This window comes from Puma concolor, chromosome A3 (assembly GCF_028749965.1).
Source record: "Puma concolor isolate L17-30 chromosome A3, mPumCon1.1.hap2, whole genome shotgun sequence".
In the NCBI taxonomy this organism is placed as follows: Eukaryota; Metazoa; Chordata; class Mammalia; order Carnivora; family Felidae; genus Puma; species Puma concolor.
The window spans coordinates 32,136,512-32,161,433 of NC_141669.1; the positions used below are offsets into that span (position 1 = coordinate 32,136,512).

General features: G+C 35.5%; 2 protein-coding genes across 4 annotated transcripts in view; one reads left to right on the plus strand and one right to left on the minus strand.

Annotated features, from left to right (window-relative positions):
* Positions 1-6,428, plus strand: part of ARHGEF33 (Rho guanine nucleotide exchange factor 33) — a 118,745-nt gene extending 112,317 nt beyond the window's left edge. The window contains exon 19 of the mRNA XM_086700418.1: positions 6,090-6,428. Coding sequence (XP_086556544.1) covers positions 6,090-6,171 — 82 coding nt within the window. The 3' untranslated portion in view covers positions 6,172-6,428. The remainder of the gene's footprint in view (positions 1-6,089) is intronic.
* Positions 1-24,922, minus strand: part of SOS1 (SOS Ras/Rac guanine nucleotide exchange factor 1) — a 151,166-nt gene that overhangs the window by 29,657 nt on the left and 96,587 nt on the right. For 2 of the 3 annotated variants that reach the window (XM_086700411.1, XM_086700410.1), the window contains exons 9-15: positions 14,741-14,868; positions 13,326-13,981; positions 4,451-4,532; positions 3,487-3,609; positions 3,231-3,334; positions 1,828-2,050; positions 604-723 (exon numbers count right to left, since the gene is read on the minus strand). In XM_086700411.1, the coding sequence (XP_086556537.1) occupies positions 604-723; positions 1,828-2,050; positions 3,231-3,334; positions 3,487-3,609; positions 4,451-4,532; positions 13,326-13,981; positions 14,741-14,868 (1,436 nt within the window). The remainder of the gene's footprint in view (positions 1-603; positions 724-1,827; positions 2,051-3,230; positions 3,335-3,486; positions 3,610-4,450; positions 4,533-13,325; positions 13,982-14,740; positions 14,869-24,922) is intronic. The other variant, XM_086700412.1, reaches the window with a different exon arrangement.

Here is a 24,922-nt window from a genome sequence, read left to right on the forward strand (position 1 = left end):
TAAAAGTAATTATGTGATTATAGGAGACAGGATAAATGCCTGTTTTTTTCTCATTGCTTCTCTTAACTGATTTAAAAAGCAACTGTATAAAATAATGTGAACGTAACGTATTGTTGGGCCTATAAGATACACATATAGAATAAATTGCCAATAACCAGACAAAGGAGGTGGGGAAGAGCAAAGCTGTAATGGGCTAAGAAAATAACAAAGGGGAAAGCAATAATTGCCACATGTATTGTTAGATTTGCATCATTAATTATATGTAGTATGTATGACAGTAGTGCCAGAAAAAAGGAAGACAGGGAACAGAGCTATACAGGAGGAACATTTCTATCACTGGGATTAAGCTAGTAGAAATCTGAAGTGGATTCTGATAAGCTGTCTCTGGTAAACCTTAAAGCATTCACTGAAAAACCCCCCAAAAGATATAATGAAAAAAATCATTAATGAAATAAAAGTGCTACATTAGGAAAGTATTCACTCAGTGCAAAAGAAAGGAGGGACAGAGAACAAAAAAAGGACGCAAGACACATAAAAATAGAATTGCATTTAAAATCATAATAGCTGACTGCTCCGAAATGCGAGAGTGTCAGTAACACTTACTTCTCAAACCACAGAGTGAGGTTAGTGGTGTGCCGGATCATTTTTAGGAGATTAGGAGAATTAATTTCTTTGTCTTCTTTTGTCCACACGCTTCCAACTAATTCTGATGGCTGTACAGCTCTGAAATCATCAAGACATAATTCTCCATGATCCTTTTCCCTGTAGCATACTGTTTTACTAAGTAAATGAGATAAATAAAACTAAACTCCCATATAAACCTTTTGTTTTTACACCAATAGAAAGGTTTATGAAAACAACATATCACAACTAATTATGTGTATTTTTCTATAGATTAAAAAAATATTTTTATGCATATATTTGTGTACTTTTATTATTGCTTTATAGTAGCATTTTGCTTTGGGCAACATTGAGATTTTTTCATAACATCTTTCCTAGCACTTAACAAAGATTATTTAACAAATTAGGGTGACAATGTAATCGGGGATTGTTCTTTTAAATAATGATACTTGTTATAATAATCAGTTCAATGAGGATATAGTAATCACTGTAATTCAGAAATCTTTTTTTTCTTCTAAAGGAGGGAGGGAAACCCTACCATCTTTTGGTAAATAAAGGGAAATAAAATAGATTCTAATATTGGTTTTTGGGAATAGTGATGATCTTTGGGGTGGGAGGAGATCTATAAATTTAGTTCCTTTTTTTTTCATTTAGTTATTTCAAAAGTTTGCAATCCTAACTAGTCCCCATTTAAAACAAACAAACAAGCAAAAACGGACACTTTTTGAGACAGTAGTTACATCAATGTAGAAAAACTAAAAAAGGCTGTGACGGGCCATGACTTAAGTTTACAACTACAAGGGCAGTAGCTAACTTACTGAGCCCTTACTCTGTGCTGGGCTAAGCATTGTATGTTATATATTGACTGTTTTCAATCTCACAACAGCCCCAAGAATAGGTACCATTATTAGATCCATTTTAACCTTGAGGAAGCTAAGGGACAAAGGGATAAAAGTTTCACATGAAGGTTAAAGTTGCCCAAGCATACCCAGCCAGCGACTGGTAAAGTCACACGCTGCACTCCGCTTTACCAGGTAGGAGTGAGAGAAGAGGTGGCCTTCTATACATCAGGCTTTATTACTACTCCCCTTCATATACTAGCTCACTTAGGTCTTATAACATTCCTATAAGGCAGAAAACAGTATTTCATTTAAAAAAATCAACTCCTTGGAAATGATTTTTCAGCTTGAATGTCAAATTACATACCGATATAGATCTGATTCAAGTAAAGTGAGTTGTCGAGCAATTTCTATTGGGTGTAAGGTGAGCAGGTCAAAAGTCTCTATGTGCCCAGGCCTGCTTATATGCCACTCAACTGTGGGAGGTGAACTCTGAAATGTAATATTATGACCTGGTCCATTGTCTCTTGCAATTTTTTTCCTTTGGATTATTTTAGTGATGGATTCAACCCATTTTTTCATTGCTTTACCTGAAATACATTACATTTTAAATAACATTTAAATACTTTTTACTCAATATTTTATTCTTTTAAAATATTTTAAAATCATACAAGTGATAGTTGAATATATATTTGCTATTACAAGGTTCAAATGATCAAAATAAAAAAAAAAATGGAAGTTCCTCTTTACCATTCCCTGTTCCCTATCCTAATCTCATTCTTCTTCACATGGGTAACTGCTGTTAATAGTCTGGTATATATTCTTCTACATCCCTTCTACATAAAATTAGAAAGTAATTTATTCATAGACATTTTTCACCTTTACTCTTCTGAACGTCAGTTCAAAATATTATAATTCTCCATAAGATAGATCTTACACACATGAGATTTAGAAGTACAGACAATTCATAGTCACTATTAATCTTATTAATGTTGCATTTTATAAACCAAACAGTACCAGAGGATCCATGCCTTCATTTTAGTGCGAGTTTTTGATGTGGCTTTGTTTTGTATTATGCATGAAAGTACTACTATTTAACTCTTTACTTTCTGATTCTCCTTTAGAGTGCACAAGGGCAATTAGAAACAAGTTTGTCTAGGTCATTCTTAGACCTATACGATCACAGAATCCTTAAAACTAGAGGGGAGACTTTGAAAACATCAAGCCTTACTCCTTATGTTACTGATGAGGAAACCCAAGTCTAAAGAATCAAAGTGGCTTGGCCCAAAGTCTTGTATCTGGTGAGTGGCAGTGTTCAGAAGAGAACTCTTGCTTCTTGGCTCTCGGTTCAGTCTGCTCTGCTGCCTCTCTGATACACCTAACTGGGTGTAGTCAGTTTCCTAACTGTTCACCTAACTGGGGCCTCGTCTGTTTCCATCAGTGGTGTTACAATGGCACACCGCTTCCTAATTGTCTTCTGGGACACAGACCTTCAGATAAGTGGAAAGACAGAATAAATCGAGACTTTTTCTGTCCAATTCCAAAATGATCAGTAAGTGGATTTCCTAAATGCAAATACATTGGGTCAGCAGGGTGATTATTGAGCAATTTGTAGGTCAAAATGTTGTTTGGTGAAAATTTTTAACTTTTTCAAATGGTTATGCTGCCACTTATAAACAACTCTTAACAACACTGAACAATGACATCAACTGAGAGTCACCAAAAGGTACTTTTATTACATATGAAACCAGGCACTTAAAAAAACCATACCTCTTACTGTTCCAATAAACTCTTCCATTCGCTGCAAAAGATCTGCGTCTCTTTCAAAATCATAGAAATGGTGCTCTACCCAATGCCGACATACATTTAATACTCTATGGCATTAACAAAGAAGAATAACTGAATTACATGGGAACTCAGGCATAAATGTTTATCACAATGAATCACAAAAATTAAAACAGTAATTCTTACTGGAACAAAAATTCAGTACAGACTTAATGCCTTCAGTTATTTAATTACTGCTTACCGCAGTTGTACAGGCTGTATGTATTCTTTCCTAAACCTTTTTAGTTCTGCACTCAAGGGTTGATCTCCATTCTCTATAGCTATGCGATCAGCTTCTGTTGGCTCAGGCTCTGGAATTTCAAACCTAACATAAAAGAGAACAAACTAATGAAAATACTAATAATATCAAGTTATTCAAATAGAAAACTACAAACCTTTTCACCAGTCAGCACAATCAAGAGAGCGCTGTAAAAAATTACTAAAGACACACACACATCGGTGAAAATAAGTAAGACTTCTACTGATCTTAATTTCTAAAAAAGAAATTAATACTTGACAACAAAAACAAACCTAGAAACATAGTTAAGAATAAAGAATACATGCAAAGTCTAAAAATAGATGTGATTATAAAGTTATGGGACTGATGTTTATTTTTGGCTGTGTAATCACTCAATCAGCTAACATAAAACTTTACCCTTAAGGGTAATCCTTAAAAAGTAGACTGCTCTCTGAGTGGCTGAAACACTTCTCGATTATATAATGTATTTGTTCACTGACAAGCTCCATTGTATTCAACATGTGGTATATTTGAAAAATTCTGTTTAGAACATCTAAATCATCAAAATTTAGAAGTCTAAAATATACATTTTTATATAGTTCTTTAACTATATAATAAAACTATATAAAAGTCCAAAATCCAGAGTCTAAAATATACATTTTTATATAGTTCTTTAACTTGAATAATTCCATAAATATGCAATTTCATAGTTACCATATAAAAAAGAATGCTTATTTTTATACTTTAATAAATGAAAACCACAAGATTATTATAAAATAAATGGTCATCTAAGAGATTTTATTTCTTAAAAAAGTACTCACGCACTACAATTTGAAGCTCATACAATTTATTTCTGAGAGACATGTAGGATCTTAGCTCACTCTCTTTAAAAAAAAAAAAAGAATTTACACATTTTACATTAACAGACCTTTCTATTATAAGACTCAGTAGTTCTTGAGGTTTACAAAAGGATCTGTATGTTGTAAGAAATGTCCGAACAAAATTGGGATCTAAGAAGAAAAAGGAAAAATATCTTATTAAAATCTTTGATTCAGAATGATTAAAGCTATTATTAAAACATTTTCAAGAGAGATGAAAAACAGTCAGTTTTGAAATTCCCAAAATGTTTTGACCACATAGAATGCTTTGGACTTTATAACAAACTGCTAGCTTGAGCACTTCCTAAATTAGTGGCAAAACCATTGATACTAGGATTCTGTAACAGCTTATTTCTTGACTTCTGTACACTGTGACTAGCTGAACTGAAACTCCTCATCGGCTGCAGGAATGCAAAAGGAAGAAAGGCAAAGAGCACGCAACACAAGCTCCCCACCTGCTACCTGGATCTTAGAGCATCTCTGGTTGGCTTCTTTCTCTTGAGAAAGACAAACAGAAAGAGAAAGGCCACAGCAATAGCCCAGTACTTCTTCTGACATCCAGACTGTTTACCTAGGATCAGTTATCTAGATTTCTTTAAATCACATTAACAGAGCATACGACTAAAAACTGGATACTACAATGTTCTAGATTAAGCTAAATACACTTTCTAAATGATTTGCTAGAGGTTTTAATTAAAGCTGCTAAAAGAAGCTTACACATACCTGTAAGTTATTAAAACTCTTAAATGTGTGAGAATGTTGATTTGGTTCTATTCACAACTTAATCCCTTTTATTTCAAGTAGTCACAATAAGAGTTTCATCATACGAGCAGGGGTCTCCAGCCCCTTCCAAGAGAGGACCTACTTTGCATTCACATCTCCATGAAGTAAATCAGGAGGCTGACTGAATGTCATCACTTCCCCAGGCCTGGCCTACTCCAGTCTCTCCTTGACAGTATTCTCCCAAGTTGTGGAGAAAGGCTGCTGTCATCAGCACAAGAGACCTGGTCTGTCATCTTCTGTGTAAAGAGGGGGAGAGACATCTTCCCACAATGGAAAAAAAAAAAAATCACGCACTTCTATAACTCAAATTTCATCAATGTCCACATTTAGTTGTAAGTCTTCAAAAAGAGGGAGGGGAGAATTCATTAACTTTTCTATTGGGAAGATCCTTTTCCTATTTTACATTACGGACCGGTAAGCTCTAATTTAATGATAAATTCATTGAGAATAGTGAGTACCTTTGTGGATCCTTTCTAAGTACAATATCTTTTATTCAGATAGGATTTACTAAGACTCAGCGTTCATTTGTGTGGAAAATTTCTACTTAGGCTGATTCCGTCTGATTAAGAACCACTCTAAATTTAGCCTTAACATAAAATAATGAAAATATATTAACTCCCCCAGCAAAGCAAATGAATGGATTTATCATAAAAATAGAAGTCTATTTCTAATCTATTGGTAAATGTGGTCATCAAGATAATGAACTGATTTAAATATCAGACAACCTTGAATTTATAATGCTTTTATAAATTAAAGAAAATTTACAGAATAAAAACATACTGGTTTTAAATGTCCCTCTTCTCCTTTGCCTTCCAAGTCTACAGTGGGTTACTGATAAAGGTAATTTAAATATATACAATCCTTTAGTAATTTCCTCTCTGTTGGTATCTTATTGTTTGTCTTCAGTTACAGAGTTCCTCAAACGTTAAAGACTAATGTCTCATCCAGAAGAAAAGATTTTAAAACAGAAGGCTGTACAAGATTTTAAAACAGAGATTTATATCGGTTTCATCACAATCCTCCCTTTCAAGAATCTACTTCCTGTTCTGCAAATCTATTTGTAAGGTGAGGCTACTCAAAACATCCTATGTTTAGGAATCCAAAGCAGTGGCCACTATAGAGATGCTGAGCTGTCACTAATGGAGAGAGAGCCCAGACACATGGTACAAAAGAGTGTTCCTAGAATCCCTGAGCTGTGTTCTAAATTTAGGCTGACCCCTCCTTTTTAAAAAATTTAAAAAAAAATTTACTTTGGTCTAAAAGCCTAAAATTAATATTCAGATCCATTTCTTCTCAGATGCCAACTGAGTTAGGTTAAAAAGTTGTGGGATATCAAAGGTACTTTTAAGTTGAAAAACAGAACAAAAGCAAGTTCTAGATGAATTGTTTTTTAAGAAAATTGCCTATTTTTAAAGGCAAACTACTTTAAAATTGCCTTCTCATCTTCTACCACAACTTCTGGTCATTTCAGTACTTGAGTAACTGATGACAATGCTGGGAAAGTCGTGCTAGGCCTTGGTGCCACATCAGTCACACGGGGATCAAACCAATTCCTGATATCTGTTATGTAACGTTCGCAAAGAGCATTCACATAATTTATTCCATATGACTTCTGTGAAGTGAGTGGGGCTGTTGTTTTCCCTTTCTACATATGACAGAAGTAGCTAAGACTCATCCAAGGTTACACAGTAGAATGGCAGAGAGTCTAGATTGTGCGATTTCTAGTTTTATGCCTTTTTCTACTGTGTCACACATAACCTCGCTGGATTAAAGGATCCTTTAAGGTTTCCGCAGCTGTGACATAAATATAAAGAATAGTTCCATGAGTTATGTAATCATTATAGAAAACTTACATAAATGATTAATTTAGAATATAGCTGTACTCAGCTAATCTTGGTTTAAGGCACTAGGAAAATCACTGAAAAATCAGCAGTCTAATTGTGATTCTGTAATTCTTGTTAAGCCTTCTTCCAGATTTTAGGAAGTAGCTGCTGTGCCTTCCTGTACAGTCTTCAGAAAAGGAGTTTCTGAAGCGGGCAGTGAGATAAACACTCCCACAATCGTCACTGTTGTACTACATTCTAAAGTGACTCAAGTTTAAGTTGTTTTTTAGCTTCATCAGAAGTAAAAGCAGTCTTGCCAAAACGAAACAAAACAAACAAAAACCAGCAGAAGCTAAAAATAAACCAAAAAAATTTGGCAAAAGTTTAAGTACTTTCAAAAAATATCTGAAAGGCTGCATATATTCCCAGGCTTGTATAATTTATAGAATAGATTTTGAGTCTAAAGCAGTGCAAAATTGCTAATGAGTGAAAAACTTCTATGGAGAGGACATAACACCTGTACTTAAAACTTTACACGAAAGAAGGGTAGATAGTCCAGAAGCTATTTTTACCTCTATCAATTTCCCCACTTAGGTGATTCCAACATGTACTATGTCACACTAACCCCTAGAAACCGTGATCTTACAGACGATGTAAAGGACTCAGATAATTCAATATCTTAAAAATACTCCTCAGTAAGGACAGGCTGTGTACTTTTGTGAGAACGCAGAGTACAGGCAACCATCAAAGCTAAGTCTTACGCTGGCTCTCCCGGCTGTGGAGGGGCCTCTGCCCACCTGTGTTATAAAACGGTGTTGCATAGACAGCTGGAAGGCAAATGCATGAAAATACAAAAGCCAGGCCTGCTTTGGTTTTAAAACCTAAGTGCAAATACTTGTGGAGAACACGAAAATTGGCTATTTTGATAGTCTTTTTGTCTGTTTATCACTTGATTGTGGATGTAAATTCCAGAAGCCTCTTTCTCAAACATAATCCCAAATGGATTTCAGTGTGAGCGATGATGCAAACTTCCTTGTGGTTTTTCTTCTTCAATCATTGTACGTAACGTTGTCTTCTACTAGATCCTCCTATCCCTGCAGTTAAGATTTCCACCAGGCTCACTAGCTGGTCTGCTTCCTTCCCTCGATGCAGCTTGCCATGCAAACGCCTGCCGGCTGTACCAGCAGATTCCTGGGCTAGGTCCAGGTTGTTTCAAACACAAGCTGCAGGGACTATTTTCTGCTGGTCTTCCAGCTGCCTTGTCTCCCTAACTCGAAAACTATCCTTTGATAATACTTCATTGCACAATTCATCAGAATCTTAGGAACTCAGAATATACTATCCTACGTTAATGTTCAGAATATAACGTACTAAAGTTGAGGTGATAATCCAATCCTTTTTTCTTAGGTACCTATATTGATTGACACTTGACATTTTATTTGGTAAGGTCAATGAAATTTATGAAATATTTGTTCTATGGAGCTATTTATGTAAAGAACGCCCCTTCCCCCACCACCGTAGTGAAACACTGTTAATCAGGATGTCTGTTCATGTGATAATTCTCCCTCTAATACAGGCATTTAAAAAGCCACCAGAAACAATAAGCTCCTCAACAAGGATTTATAAACAATCACTCTTGAATTCCTTAAAAAAGGAAACAGACGCTATGCTGACGCACAAACACTTTAAAAAAGTTATCAGAGAGTTTAAAAATAGAACAGTACTGCCCTATAGATCAAAAATTGTTCAAGAGATTTGTTTTTTAAAGTTAAGACACCCAAACTTAACTTATATAGGCCATGAATGCAAAAGAAATCTAATTTAGGTTTTTGAGGATTTTCTAGAAGGGCATAAAATACCAGTAAATAAAGAAAAATATCAACAGGCTTAAGTTTTTTCAACACCATTTTCTAGAAAAGAGAAGTTCATCATGCATGGGAAACACCTTTTTCCCACACTTCAAACATGAAAAGCTTTTATTTCCATGTAATGTCAGTTCTAAATTTTCCCTATTTCAAGGTCACCTCATTTCTCTAAAACAAGACGATCAAACCACACACACCATTACCACACATCTCTTTACTCATGCTGTTGAAAGTCTCAATAATTAATTTGTACTTTAGAAACAGAAGTAAAAGTCCTCCTCTCATCGCTGCTTCTTTATGTACATTGCTCTGTGCTTTCTTAAGGTAGGTAAGGAAGAAAGTCTCTTCCTATTCTTGCCAGATTCAGAATGCCCTAAGTAGATAATGCTCCCACGCCCCACGGCATTTGAAATGAATTCCGAAGTTCTGATGTAGCTAGTGACTTACTCGATGTCCAGAAATATTGCATCTGAGAGACGAGTATAAATCAGATTCCACAGAAGAAGACCCTGTGGCAATCTTCTAAGCAACAGTGAAGCATTTTCTAATTAACCTAAATTAAGTTTTTTCTCCCAGAAAGCTTTTCTTTACAGAGCACACAACACCAGTAGACTAATGACTGGATTTTGCTAAAAACTTAAAATGATTATGCCCAGTATCTAACTATATACTAAAGTCTATGCATTAAAATGGAAGTTTATCTATAGTCAGAGTTTATTACCTATTTCAATAAGAGAAAAAATTACCCTGCTAAAGTCTTCATAGTAAACTTGCGTGTACCCAATGATGAACAAGCCATTTATACTACTGGAAATTCAAACCAAGCAAGAAATTCTCTTTATTTTTATTATTTGAGACACATAGTAAAAATTGTTACATTTTAATCATGAAGAAAAATTTGCCTTGGATGAGTCACTATAACATGGTGGAAAGTATAGTCTATTAGGGATCAGGTTGGTTGCAGCCACAGTAAAGTCTGAATTAAGTAAGGTTAAGCCAGTTTTTCTTTTTCTTTTTCTTTTCTTTCTTTTTTTTTTCTTTTTTTTTAGGTTTCTGACCAACCCATAACCTAAAAAATGTGTGTAAGTGGTGCTTATCAGATATTAAGTTTTCTTAATTATAGCCATTGTCTTTTATTATAATTCTGTACAATATAATAAAAATGTGCAAGTTAAATTTTAGCCTTTGTTTCAGCCCAAGTTGCATTGTGTGTCCTCCAACAAACATATCTAACCAACCAACCGAGACAAACAAACCAAAAAGAGCAGATGAATAATTGTAAAAACAAGTGGCAACTTGATCTGTTATTATGGTAGTGAGGACTCAAAGTACATTTGGGCTGGAAAAGACCTTAAAAAATTAACTGCTTTCATGTTTTATGAGTTCATAGATGGTCGATCAGAAACACATCCCACGTTGCCTGTAACACGTTCAGTGAGACCCCGTCCAGAAGAGCCCAAATAAGCTAGGAATTAATACTAAGCTGTGTGTACTGTAAATCACAGCTCATGAAAACTGCTTGTGGATTCCGGTTACACCAGTCATGCACTTTAATCACATATGTTAAAATATTCAATTAAGCTTCAAAAGAAGATAGAAAAGAAAAATGTCAAAAAACTCGGCCACAACACTTCCAAAACCAACACTGGCATTTTATTCCTCAAGATATTAATAAAAGGAATTTTTTTTTCAAAATTTTGACTTTTTAAAAAAGTAAAACAGTCTTGTCAATTTAAATGCGAACACACTTAACTTTGCAAACTTCTATAAATTTGGAAATTTCAGTGTTTTATATTAGCTAGAAGTAAAACACTTAAAAATACTATTCTACTCAAAAGCTAGAAGTTAATATAAACGAATGCAACTACCTAGAGTGACGAATAAGAAGCCGTGGCACACGTACTACGTCTGCAGACTTGGCCAGTGTTGTGCACGTTAAGGAGAAAACACAGCCAAGATGCAGAAAAACCATCAGCTATGCTCATTCACGTCTTAAAGTACCCTCGTTCGGAAAATAAGTACAAGGCATACAGTTCCCCAGAAAATATTTAATTGTAGTTCTGCAACTGCTTACTAATAATCGTAAGTTAGTTCTGTGAAATTCAGCAAGCAGTTTAAAAACAATTTTTATCATTAACAATCAAGTTTTACAGAAACAATTACATTTAAAAATTGGGAATTTGAAAATGGTTTCCACCTCAGATCCCACTGACGTGACAGTAAACATTAGGTAAGTCTCCTTAGCACTTTCCACTAATACTGTTCTACAAGAAAAAAAAAATCAGTAAAGCTTTGGTCCCACACAGATAAAAATCTAAGGATCAATTTTACGCTAAAAGGTTTAAGAGCTCAAAACACAGCTATTTAAAATAAAATGATGAATAGAATACTTATGTTAAATAAATCAATGACTCTTTCAAGACACTTAAAAATCAGAATAATGTGGCAAGAAGAGCAATTTAAGCTTGTGTAACCTTAAAAATTCCTTAAAAAGCAAAGAAATAAGTGTTTTGCAACCACAAATTTTGAGTAATGAAACATTTTGGTAGTTGTATTCTAGGTCTTAAAGAAGAATACAGAGGTTGAAAATCATGAAATAAGTTGGTCATAATAATTACTGAAAATTGTACCTCTCAAAATGTTTTATATGTAAAAAAGATGCCAGAATAACCTATTTCTTTTTCATGTAAAAATCTTAGGCAGCTTATTTAACTCTCCTGTGCTTTGACTTTTTTTTTTTTTGAGTCAGTAAAATGGGTGCATGGACTGTGGCAGTTTCTAGGCAAAAAATCAGTAGTAAAACTGGAACCCCAGACTAGTCTTATTTCGCCGTCTTCAATGTGTTTCAGCTCCTGACTGCTACTACCAAATGCAGTCTGTTTAGAGAACCCAAACTGCTTTTAATGGCCTATGGAAAGCACTAATATCTTACTATGGAAAAGGCTAGCAAGAGAACTACCAATTAGAGGCCAAATAAAAATTACAAAGAAAACAAAACTCTGGCTTATTTATCCCAGAGACATGTGGACACGATGAAACATTATGTTTATAAAAGTGTTTGATATCACTGCTAAAAATATTCTAATTTAATTTTACTTTTTTGCAAGGTGGCCCTGATATGGTTGCCAGGCCACTTAAGTAGTTAAGTGGCCATTTAATAACCGAAAAGATTAACGTTATCGAATGCTAGTCATCTTTGTTACAGTCGAGTAGTTAACGGGTATCTTTAAAAGTTTAACTGGTGCCAGAGCAGTTTCCAGAGAGAACTGAGAACCCATTTATAGGACTTTAAACAATGAAAAACATCAACGATGAAAAAAACAGACCAAAACCAGAAACACATCTCCCTCAGAAACGCACATCTCCTAGAGACAGGAATATATTTAAGCAAGAAGTATAGGAATGGAGGTTAACTTTCTCATTCAACTATTTAAGAATAACACTTATGTTCTAAGAGTTACATTTCAGTTTATAGGTCTTTGTAATAAAAACATTCTTTGAAAGTAAGTTTACATTTATCTTTACAAAGAGCTTTCACCTTTAGCAGTTCATTTATTCTTTCTGACAGCATTTGAAGGTAACTGTTGTGATGTTGATTTTTGAGGTGAACTAAGGTTCTGGGATGGTGAGGAGCTGTGACAGAGTGACGACATAAATCCAGATTTCCACTATACCATACGCTACAGTAGTTTACAATTACCAAGCTTTCTACTGAAGGTCGAAGAATATTGGATTATCATTGGTTACTTTATTAGAAGAAATAAAATTACTTAAAAAAAAAAGTCATCACATTTGTTCCCTGACTCTCAAACATCATATTTGATTCAGCCTCTACCAATCTTCCTAGGTAGTTTGGATATGTTCGTCCTTAAAAAACTGCCCTACTAAGATGGACTTTTTTTTTTTTAATAACATCGGTTGTAAAATGCAAAAAATATTGAAAACTTACATGACTCTCAGGCTTGCTAAATTTAATTAAGTCTTAGGAATGGAAATGAAGAAAACCCAATGCTGTGTATATTTGTACTACCAGCACAATTTTGATGATGAACATATATGAAATTTTTACTGACTTTATCATCTCAGTAATGGAAACAGACAAAAGAAAAAAACAAGTGGTAAAGGTTATGTGAAAAAGTTTTTTAGACCCTAACGATGATGATTTCTCAGTACTTTTAGTCTTGTTTCTGCCGCTAACTGGGAAAATTTAGCCAAGTGATTTTATTTTCTCATTTGCAATCGTGGCTATAAAGCTACAAAATAATATGTGAATGTGGTAGACAAAGTATAAATGGCAGTGTTTTTTAGGCAAAGGAAAACGAACTGGGATAATGCAGAGATCATCCTTTGTTGTTAGTCTGCTTTCTATTTTAGGCACAGTGACCTGTGCAGCAAAGAATCTCAGCTGGAAGCAGCAAAACACAAGTGACAGGCAACTCAATTACATTTCTTACCTGCGTACATATGGTACGTGAGCCTCTCAATAAGTTTAATAACAGTTCCTGCTTTGATAATTGGAATTCCAGCCTTGGGCTGTGTGTTCTCTTCAAATATTATATTCTCTTCGGAGTCAGGCTCTGCAAATCGATAAACATCAGCACTAGGGAGCCTCATCTGCTCCTCCTTCTCTTCCTGTAGCATCGTCACGTCAAGCATCCTTTCCAGTGTGCTCCGGTACTGGAGAGATATCAGTGCTGCCATCCAATTGTTTTTCTCTTCAGCTGACTTGGCAGAAAATATAACACTATTTTCATCTTTTAAAATTATTTCAAAAGCATGCTTGTACTCACTGGTGTCATCTTTGTCATTAATTTGTACCTTTCTCATGAAAAACTTTTCTTTCAGACGATACTCTGCATTGCTAGCACCAGGAAGTCTTGGCTGCCCATGATTTGATTTACAGCAAATCATTAAGCCATCAAAGAGAAATATGTGTCTCTCATGCTTGGCTCCTACACGTGTAAGAGTTCCTTCCATTATAAATTCATTGCAACACTGTCCAATGTCTTTTCCCTCCCAACCATCAATATTCTTCTGAATCTCGTTCATTTTCTTGATTGCTAGTTGTTTCCCCTTCATTTGCTGACTGTAAAACCGACATGCAGATTCACTGGGATAAAGGGAAAAACAGTATTAGTGCACAGATAACAGGCAACCTAGAATTCACCTAAAGGACAGTAATAAGAGTACATTTAAAAAAAAGTTGCACTCACAAAGTGTTCACTAATTCTCCACATATATTAGTGATACAAAACTGTACCATTTAGAAACCAAAGCAACACAGTAGAGACTTTTTTTAGTGACTACTGACAAAATTCCACTCTATAAATCCAGCTACGGAATGATTACTTCTACCTTGGCTACTATTTAGAATGAAAAATATTAAAAAGTAGCTCCATACAGTGAAAAGAAGAAGAGACTTAAAAAATTATTTAAAAATGTTTAAGTGGATAAGAGCTAAAGCTAAAAATCATGCACAGATTATAATGAGGAAACTGGAAGCAATGTATCTGAATTAATACCTCAAGTTACATAACCCCTAAATAAAGGACACTACGAATTTTACTTTCACAGAACGGTGATGTTGACATAAATCTACGCAAGACATTTTTCTCTCTCTCTCCTTTAGCTTACCAGTTGGCTCTCAGGAGGTCTTGTCTGGGAGTATGCAAGGAAAATGCACAAATATGAAAGGTTTTTCAAACAATAACAAATTCTCTTGGCTTTGATGTCACTTCCTCTGAAAGACCAAGCTTGTCACTAAAACTATTTTCTTCATTGTTTACTGACGAGGGAACTGAGATCCCTGAATCTATACCAAAATATTCAGGGTGAAAAGGAGGATTATTAAAAAAGTAAAAATATTCACCTCAGTCTTCGTTTTGCAAGACTTTTAGAACATATTTTTTCCATACCACTCTGAACATTAAGCAAAGCTGTTATTGCTTGTTTCAAACATTCCTTGTCTTCTTGATCTTCACTCTTTTCTTCTAACTGCTGCAAAGTCAAAATGACAAATCTGAACCAGTAGGACAGTTTGGGACAAAAAGAATAAAGATAACATCGATTCAACTCTTTCTATCACAATGCAACTTGTAAATGTGTCATAAAATGCATTCTTTTAAAAAAGCGTTTTCTTCTTTATGTATCACTTTCTATATTAACATGCAACCAAGTTTTCCACATTAAAAAAAAAAAAAAAACAGTAGAAGCAGCGTTAAGAGATGTCACACCTTGTGACAGGCAATAATGTGCAGTTTCTCAGGTGACTATTCCTGAAAAGAAATGAGGGACATAAAGTGTCTTCTTAACCAGCACAGGATTTACACAGCAGCAAGCACATAGATGTGGTTTTCTGAAGTATGGAATCTGGTCTTAGGTTTCTGATTCCAACACGGCTGCTGTATCAACAGGATGATTAGGAAGATAAATACACACGGGAGGATGCAATATGGTGGAGAGGAACTTGAAGACACAAAACCTAGGACCAAATTTTGACTCTACTGCTGTGTGACTTTGGGGCAGATTATTTGACTTCTGAGTCTCACTTTTCCCAACTATTAAATGAAGCTTTATAAAAATCTTGCCCTGCCTACTTAATGGGGTTCTCTCTCTCATTCTCTTTTTAAAGTTTATTTCTCTCTTTTTAAAGTTTATTTATTTTGAGAGAGACAGAGACAGTGTGAGTTGGGGAGGGACAGAGAGAGAAAGGGAGGGAGGGAGGGAGGGAGAGAATCCTAAGCAGACTCCACACTGTCAGCGCAGAGCCCAGCGCAGGGCTTGAACTCACAAAACCGTCAGATCATGACCTGAGCCGAAACCAAGAGTTAGACGCTCAACTAACTGAGCCACCCAGGTGCCTATTTAATGGGATTCTTATTAAAAATCAAAGCACTGTGTAAATGGTAATGTACAGTATAAGTTGTTTTCTTTGTAGTTCTATAGAATTAATATTGGTATCATGAAGAATTTTGTCAGTATTCACACATTAAGATTATGAGTAAAACTAGAAATGCAACTATTAGTGAAACCCAAGCACATTTTCTACTGGTGGCAAAAGTCTGTGCTTAATAAGGATTGAGTCAACAATTACTACCAGTTATCAATACAACAGGTGGCTATAATTCAAGCAAGCAGTTAACTGAGCAAGGTATGAGTTACAATAAGTAACAAGAATTCAGTAAACTTATAAACCTGCTTCTGGCTACCAAAAAGAAAAAGTTAAGAAATAGCATTTACCAACAGTTTTCATGCAATATTTAAGAACATTTACTCTTTATGACAAAGGAAAAGACAGGAGAAATAAAACCACAAAATATTCAAAGTACCTTGTAAAGGTTTACTTTTTAATGAGCGTAATTATTCATTATGACTCTAAGGGTTTTACGTTCTTGAAAGATATTCCTTAAAGATCAACAACAAATTCCTTTTCATTTCTGCTAAAGACTATATACACATTCTGATGATTTGTGAAAAGTAAACTTATTTCTTACTCAAAGCCCTAAACCGTTTTTCTAGAAATAATTTACTTAAAATACCTTAAATGCTCAAGTATTCCATAAGTTATAAATACCGTATTGTAAAGTCTATTTAATGCTCAGCTTTTATCATCCAAATTTCTTATATTCATTATTAAAAACTCACCATACTTTCAACTAAAAGGTGCAAACTACACTTTTTAGAAAAATGTTCAGTCTCAATTGTGTTAGTAAAATAAAAATCTATTCACAATAATCCCCCAGATAAAAAGGGTAAAAAAATGGTTCTCCCCCCAAAGGATAAAAGACTTAAAATATACATACATATCATATATCTGTATATAGCAGAAGATACTCAGACATCACTTACTCATAGTATTGTTCTTCACTATGGCCAGCTAGATTAAAGGAAGTCAATGGCCAAGTGTTCATGAAAGACAGCTGCTAGATTTTTACTTAACGGCTATTGCTGATAAGCTGAAGGCTGGACTTTGGGTAATCTCTCAAAATACCTTCTGGCCCTATCACTCTAAAACTATTCACCTCTCATATGGCAGAATTTTGGGAGACAAATAAAATGTTACTGTTAACCTTTACTTCCAAGTCAGCAATCTCACACTGAAAGCAATGTTCATGAAAAAGAGGCAGAATTCTACATGGCATAATAAGAGCACCACAAATGAGAACTATTTCACTGTGTTGTTTCAGAATTTAATTGCTCAGATATTCAAGTCAATAAGACACATGGAGAGTTTTTAGTTTTAAAGAGTTGGCACCAACAGGGAACAGAATATTGAGTCCTTCATATTCTATCCTGTGGTATTTTTTGTATTATTAATTCAGGCAAACAAACCTAAAGTCATACAAAACACAGTTTTAACATACATAAAAAGAACTATGAAAGTAACAAATGCATTTAGGCATGCATTTAGTTTTCTATTCCATAAATGTTTGAAGATTCTGGGTCATTTATCTATCATTTAACGATAGCATTTCACATACAGAATATACCAGTATCTCAAAAATATTGTTAATACATTCTAAAACCACAAACCCAAAGTCTATGTCAAAACCCATAAATCTTTACTAATAAAGTAATTTTTAAGTTTTTTAAAAAGATTTTAAAGTTTATTTATTTATTTTGAGAGAGATAGTGCGCAGAGCAGAGAGAGAGAGAGAGAGAGAGAGAGAGAGAGAATCCCAAGCAGTTTCTACATTGTCAGCACGGAGCCCTATGTGGGGATCCAAACTTACGAACTGTGAGACTATGATCCAAGCCAAAACCAAGAGTTGGCCACTCAACTGACTGAGCCACCCAGGCATCCCATGAAGTAATTTTTACATGTAATTTTTACCTTCATAGCATTAGTCAAGCATCTAAAATAAATTTCAATGTAATAAATGACCTTTCTTATAGGCACTTTTGCTTAACATAGCTGACTTAAACTGGGCATTGGTGCAGAATAGCTGAAGTTAACTACCATCAAAGCGGTGGCTTATTGTTGCTACAGAAACAAAGCAGTGGCAATCAGTATGTAAATAAGACTCCACAAAGCAGCATCCTCTTTTTACCAAAGTGATGTTCAATACCATGCTTTTCATGGGTACCTATTTAATAACATAGTGCAACAGCAACAATTTAATTTTCCAAATACGGTTCTGTTTAAATAGTTAAAAATTATCAAGTCTTGAGGTTAAATTGCTGTATATGAGATTATATTTAAAATAATCCACAGAATCATATTCCAAAGCACAGTGAAAACTCATTGCTCTATAGTGGTGATAAAATTTATATTCTCAAAAGAAAGGATCCACTTATACAGTGATTACTTTTTCTTGGTCCTTTAGAAATAAGTGAAGGGGCAGAAATCAATATGGGGTACTACGTGTCCAAAGGAAACCCTGGGAAGTTTCCAGGTTAAATGGGTTTAAATTTAAGAAACTGTGAACTGGAAAAGGACACAAAACTGAAGACTGTTTATATATAAAAAATAAAGTGTTACACCTGATGCATTTTAGAGGAGTCCAACTAATTCACAAACATGTAATGGTTTCCTTTGGTTAAAAAAAAAACAACCCTTTGAACTCATGTTTTTATTTCTAGAAATTACTTTTTCCAACACTAGATTATTTAAAATGAAGGAACTGCCATTACTTGATGGCAGAGGCAAGCAAGACCCAGGATTTCTGACCCTGAGTTCAAGGGCTTTTCAATATACTAACCAAAACACCAAAATAAGTTTGAAATACCTATTTAGAAAATATTCACCAAATAAGATCTAGCCCATTCAGTTAGGTAAACTGCATGCAGTGCGCAGGATGGCAAAATATAGAATCAAGAAAAATGTAATTATCTACGGTTTGGGACATAAAATAAAGATTTGTCTTTGTCTTAAATGTTGCGTGTATATAGAGAGTTTATCACAGAGTGGGAAAACACAAGCAAAGATGAGGATCACATTTTGATTGTGGAGTGGTTACTTGTATACTCTTTGATGAGACGCTAAGAACAGATTACAAAGTGGAAAATATAGGGTCAAATAGTAAATTTAATTTACTAGTCCTGTTAACAAATGTATGGAATATTATCCAAGTTATCCAGAAACCAACTAATTAAACCACTGCTCCCGACTCTTTGCTATGCTTTAACTTAAATATCCCTTTAAAGGCTGAGCACAAGAAAGGCAATGACCCTCAACTATTCTTTTATAGTAGCAGCACAACTAAAAACTATGGGTGAAAAAGATGAAATTCTTAACTAAAATGGGATTTAGAGATTATCTTCAGCTTTCAATTGCTCATATTACTTGTTAAGTCAGAAAGTACATTTCAGGATGCCTGGGTGGCTTATTTGGTTAAGCGTCTGACCCTTGGTTTCGGCTCAGGTCATGATCTCACAGCTCGGCACTTCGAGCCCCATGTTGGGCTCTGCACCAAAAGCGTGGAGCCTGCTTGGAATTTCTCTCTCCCTCTCTCTCTGCTCTTCCCTTGGCTTGTTCTCTCTCTCAAAAATAAATAAATAAACATTTAAAAAATCTTAAAAAATATATGTTTTTAAATTTAAACTTTTTTGTTTTTAATTTCATTTATATTTGAGAGACAGAGTGCGAGTGGAGCAGGGGCAGAGAGAGAGGGAGACACAGAATCTGAAGCAGGCTCCAGGCTCTGAGCTGTCAGCACAGGGCCCGATGTGGGGCTTGAACCCACAAACCACGAGATCATGACCTGAGCAGAAGTCAGACACTTAACCAAATGCACCACCCAGGCACCCCAAGAAAGTACATTTCATAACCAGTTCCCTCCTTTCCCCTCAAAGTTATTTTTTAAGTTAGTGATTTCATATATGCAAATAACTCCATTATAATATATGAAATTTCAACCAGTAAGTGATGTTAATGATATTAACAAAATGTAATCTTCTTTTACTTAATCAGCCTAAAGAAACCCTCATTTTCCCCCAAGACAAGTGAGCAGATGATCATTACCAAAGCTGCATATAATACATGGAATAAACAGTATAAATTTACGGCATAAATGTATACTTCTTCTACAGTTGTAAGTTAAATAAAGTAATATCTTTATAAAATTAGCCAGTGGTTGAAAATATAAAAATGAAATCTTAAAATATAAATTATAACATGATTTATAATTCACTATTAGGAAATAAAAGCAATATTCTCAAAGATGTTTCAGGAAAGTCACAAATTTTATTGAGATAATTAAGTAGATGTCTTTTGTCTTTTAGAAACTAGAACATGAATAGTAGCTGAGTGGAAAAAAAAACCTCAAAAGGGCAGATCAACAAGGCAAAGCCAATCAGGTTCCAACTGGAATTAATTTAGCAAATATTTAATTAACCATCCATATTTATAGCAATGAAAATATGATGGTGAGCAAGCCCATTTGGTCCCTACTGTTAGCTTAAAGCATGAAAGAGAAGAGAAATGAATGACAAAGTGTTATGTAATGGAGGAAATATAGCCTTCTGGAAATACACAGCAAGAAGAAGCATTCCAGAAGGAAATGACTACAGGAACTGAAGAATAAGAATGGAGAAACATTGGTAAAAGAATTTAAAATAGGCAGATGAAAGAGTATGTGTGATTGAGAGATTTTTAGGGACCAGGACTGAGAGAAACTAGCTGAAGAGTAGAGCCTGGTGGGTGGGAAGCAAAGAGGTTGGAGAGAAGTGATGGGTCAACCTCAGGCTTTATCAGGAACTTGGACATTAACCTGCGGCAATGGGGAGCCATTAAGGGTTTTAAGCTAATGACTAACATGATCAAATTTGCAATTTAGAAGGATGACTTTGGTTTACTTAGCTCCTCAAGAGCAGATTGTGTAGGGAAGGGAGATGGAAAAGGCAAAACTAAAGGGAGACTTTCAATAATAGAGATAAGATGATCATGGCCTTCAGAGTATTGAGAGGAAATGAAAAGATGAATCTAAAAGATCCTTTTCAAGAACGAAAAGGACTTACTTGGTGACTAAATGGATGTGACAGAAAGAATGAGAGAGAAGAGTTGAAGACTTTCGGGTTTCTTTTTTTTTTTTAATTTTTATTTATTTTTGAGAGAGACAGACACAAAGTATGAGTGGGGGAGGGGCAGAGGGAGCGGGAGACACAGAATCCAAAGCAGGCTCCAGGCTCTGAGCTGTCAGCACAGAGCCTGTGCGGGGTTTGAACTCAAGAACTGTGAGATCATGACCTGAGTCGAAGTTGGACGCTTAACTGACTGAAGCCCCAAGGACACTCAGGTTTCTAATGAGGAGAAAGATGGATAGTGGGGGCTGCTCATAAGAGAGTGAGCACAGAAAGAGTACTTTTGCTGGAAAAGGTAGTGAGTTTTGAAGAAAGTGAATTTGACGTGCTTACATAATAAACAAGCAAAGTTGTTCAATAAACAGTTGGATAATAAACAGCCTACATTTCCACGTTTCCCTTTTTTTAAAACGTTCATTTATTTTGAGAGAGAGAGAGCATGAGTAAGCACATGCACGTGGGAGAAGGGGCAGAGAGAGAGAGAGAGAGAGAAAGAGAATCCCAAGCAGACTCTGCACTGTCAGGGCAGAGCCCAATGCGGGGCTTTATCTCAGGAACGTGATGATGACGACTCGAGCCGAAATCAAGAGTCAGACATTTAACTGACTGAGCCACCGAGGCATCCCTCTACATTTCCCTTTTTATACCCCTCTCTTCATTGAATCCTTTTAATTCTAATGAGAACTGCATAAGTTCCTGATTTTTTTCATGTTGCCATAATCAACGTTTGGTGTGGCAGTTCATTACCTAATAGCAAAGGGGTCACTGCTTTATCCAGAGCAATTTCATGAGTAAATGATGGGATTGGGGGTGGGAGGAGGTGAAAGGAGTGATGGGTTTCAGGACATGCTACCCCCCAAAATAGCACCTTGACATATTAAATATTTTAAGTCGAAGGGGTTTTAGAAAACAGAAGATCAGTGACCTTCTTGCTTCTGTCTTAAGTTCCTTCACCTTAAATATTCAGTGCGCCAATGCTCCTGTATCATGTAAAAGTGACATCAAATAAACTTGTATGAATAAATAAAGTTGTATGCTTTTTTTCCTGTTAGTCTTTGTCAGTTTACTTTTCAGACCCAGTAAGTGGGTTGAAGAAAAATTTCCTTCCCTACAGGTCCTTGGAGCTGAATTTGTTTTTTTTTTTTCTCAGTACATTTTAATGAAGAACACTTGGCATGGAAATCATGTCTCAATAAAGCTGTTTTTTATTTATTTATTTTTGCTGTTTTTTTTTTTAAAGTAATACTTTAACACTTTTAGCAGATGCTAAATATGTGCTCTTCAGCTTTCTGTATACCTATCAGAGTATCTTCCTTCTATAAAAAGACTAATAGTTTTAGCAGATTGAAGCTAAGTTCAATTTCTAGTCTGAAACATGCAGTAATAAAAGAAATTACAGGGGCGCATGGGTGGCTCAGTTGGTTCGGCGGCCGACTTTGCCTCAGGTCATGATCTTATTATGGCTTGTGAGATTGAGCCCCACATCAGGCTCTGTGCTGACAGCTCAAGCGTGGAACTAGCTTCAGATTCTGTGTTTCCCTCTCTCTCTGCCCCTCCCCCCTCTCAAAAATAAACATTAAAAAAAATTAAAACAACAAAAAAACTGTGTTTATTCCCCAAATTATACACAGCTCAGGCAGCAGAAAACTGAAGCCTTACTGGTTTCACATGCCAGGGGATAATGTTTAAAGCTGAGAGAATGGCTGGAAATTAAGGACGAAATTTCCAAGTATAAGGGAACCACAGAGACTGTGCCCCCAAATCTGAACATCATCTCTGCCCACACACTTATCTGACTACCAAATCATACATGTGTAGGGGAGATCCAAGAGAATCAGGCTAAAAAAGCAGCATATGGAAATCCTAGAAAGTAAACAGAGATATCAGCTGCTGTATAACACAGAAGAGACAAATTTGCAGCTGAGACCAGGAAAGTTAACTGTCTACTAGAGTAAAAAACCAACAATCCAAAAACAAGAATCCCACAATCCTCAACACTATAGAATCCAGAGTTGTTAACTAACAAACAATAGGAAAATATGACTCATGTTCAAGGAAAAAAAGTCAGTTAATAGAAACTGACACCAAGTGGACCCAGATGTTGGATTTAAGAAAGGCTTCAAAGTGGCTTTTCTGATCATGTTCAAAGAATTAAAGGAAAACATGGTTTTACTGAATGGACATACAGGGAGTCTGTGGAAACTGTAAAACAAAATCCAAATGGAAATTCAAGAGTAAGCAAGATACTAGCAGTTCTATTGATAGATCAATAAAAATTACTAATTTGAAGAACAAAGAATAAGATTTAAGAAAAACGAACAATCTTATAGATCTGTGGGACAACATAAAGTGGTTCAACATATCTGTAACTAGAGTTCCAGAAGGAGAGGAAATTAAAGAAAAATGGCAGAAAATGCAACAATAATGTAAAAGCAAGTTAAAATCTGAAGGATGGAAAGGAGTCTGAAACTTTAAACAGGATATCAACCCTAAAAAAATGTTAGGATAGCTCATTTATAAAAATAAAACACCTTTCAAACTATCTATTCTTATCAAAGAGAAAATTACCAAAATTATAAATGCACCTCACAGCAGTTTGATTGATTTAAAATTTAAAACTGGAATAGTACAATAGCCAGCTGTTAATTGTGTTTTTACTACAATGGCTCCTGAATTACACTATCCTATGCTTAACTCTAGACATTTAACATCTGTAGTCAGCTATAATACCATTTAGCTCACTGCTTTGAACCCATGGTTTCTGGATAAGAATGTCTAAATTTAGAAATCTAGTTTAAGGAATGGAAGCTAGATAGACCTCTGTTGCGCTTATTTTTATGATAGAAGCTGTTTTCTAAATCTTCTCTTATTGCTGGTATTAAGACATCAGCTCAGGGGTGCCTGGGTGGTTCAGTCGGTTAGGTGTCGGACTTCAGCTCAGGTCATGACCTCATAGCTCATGGGTTTGAGCCCCGCACCAGGCTCTGCGCTGACAGCTCAGAGCCTGGAGCCTGCTTCGGATTCTGTGTCTCCCTCTGTCTCTGCCCCTCCCCTGCTCATGCTCTGTCTCTCTCTGTCTCAAAAATAAATAAAAACATTAAAAAAAAATTTTTTTTTTAAATGGGGCACCTGGGTGGCTTAGTCGGTTAAGCGTCTGACTTCGGCTCAGGTCATGATCTCACAGTCCGTGAGTTCAAGCCCTGCGTCGGGCTCTGTGCTGACAGCTCAGAGCCTGGAGCCTGCTTCGGATTCTGCGTCTCCCTCTGTCTCTGTCCATCCCCTGCTCATGCTCTGTCTCTCTCTCTCAAAAATAAACATTAAAAAAAATTAAAAAAAGAAAGACATCAGCTTATAGGCAGTATAAAAAATGGTCTCATGGGGTACCTGGGTGGCTCAGTCGGTTAAGCATCAGACTTTTGATTTTGCCTCAGGTCATGATCTTGTGGTTGTGAGACTCCGAGATGAGTGTGGAGCCTGCTTGGGATTCTCTCTCTTTCTGCCTCCCTCTCTGCCCCTCCCCTGCTTGTTCTCTCTCTTTCCCTCTTAAGAAATTAACATTTTAAATAAATAAATAGATAGTTTGAAGCATATAGCAGTTAAAATAAATGCAAAACACGAAAAAAAGAAGATAAATTATCCACAGTAGCAGACGTTTGATATTGTCCAGCTCCCAAACGTAAAGGCAGCAAACCAAAGCCATTAACAAATGTATACAAGATGTTTGCAGAAGGGGTCTGAGGAGCAGATTTCTTTACAAAGAATTTCTGGCACACTATGTGAGGGTCACTAGTGAGTGTTTAAAGTGTATGATGTAGCACAATTTATATTTGCCTTTTCCAATTTGTTTTGTGTAACATTAAAAAAAAACCAGACTATTTGGGGAGGATAAATAATCTCTTAATTTTAACATTTCTCAATTAAAAAAAAAAAATTTTTTTTTAACGTTTATTTATTTTTGAGACGGAGAGAGACAGAGCATGAATGGGGGAGGGTCAGAGAGAGGGTGACACAGAATCTGAAACAGGCTCCA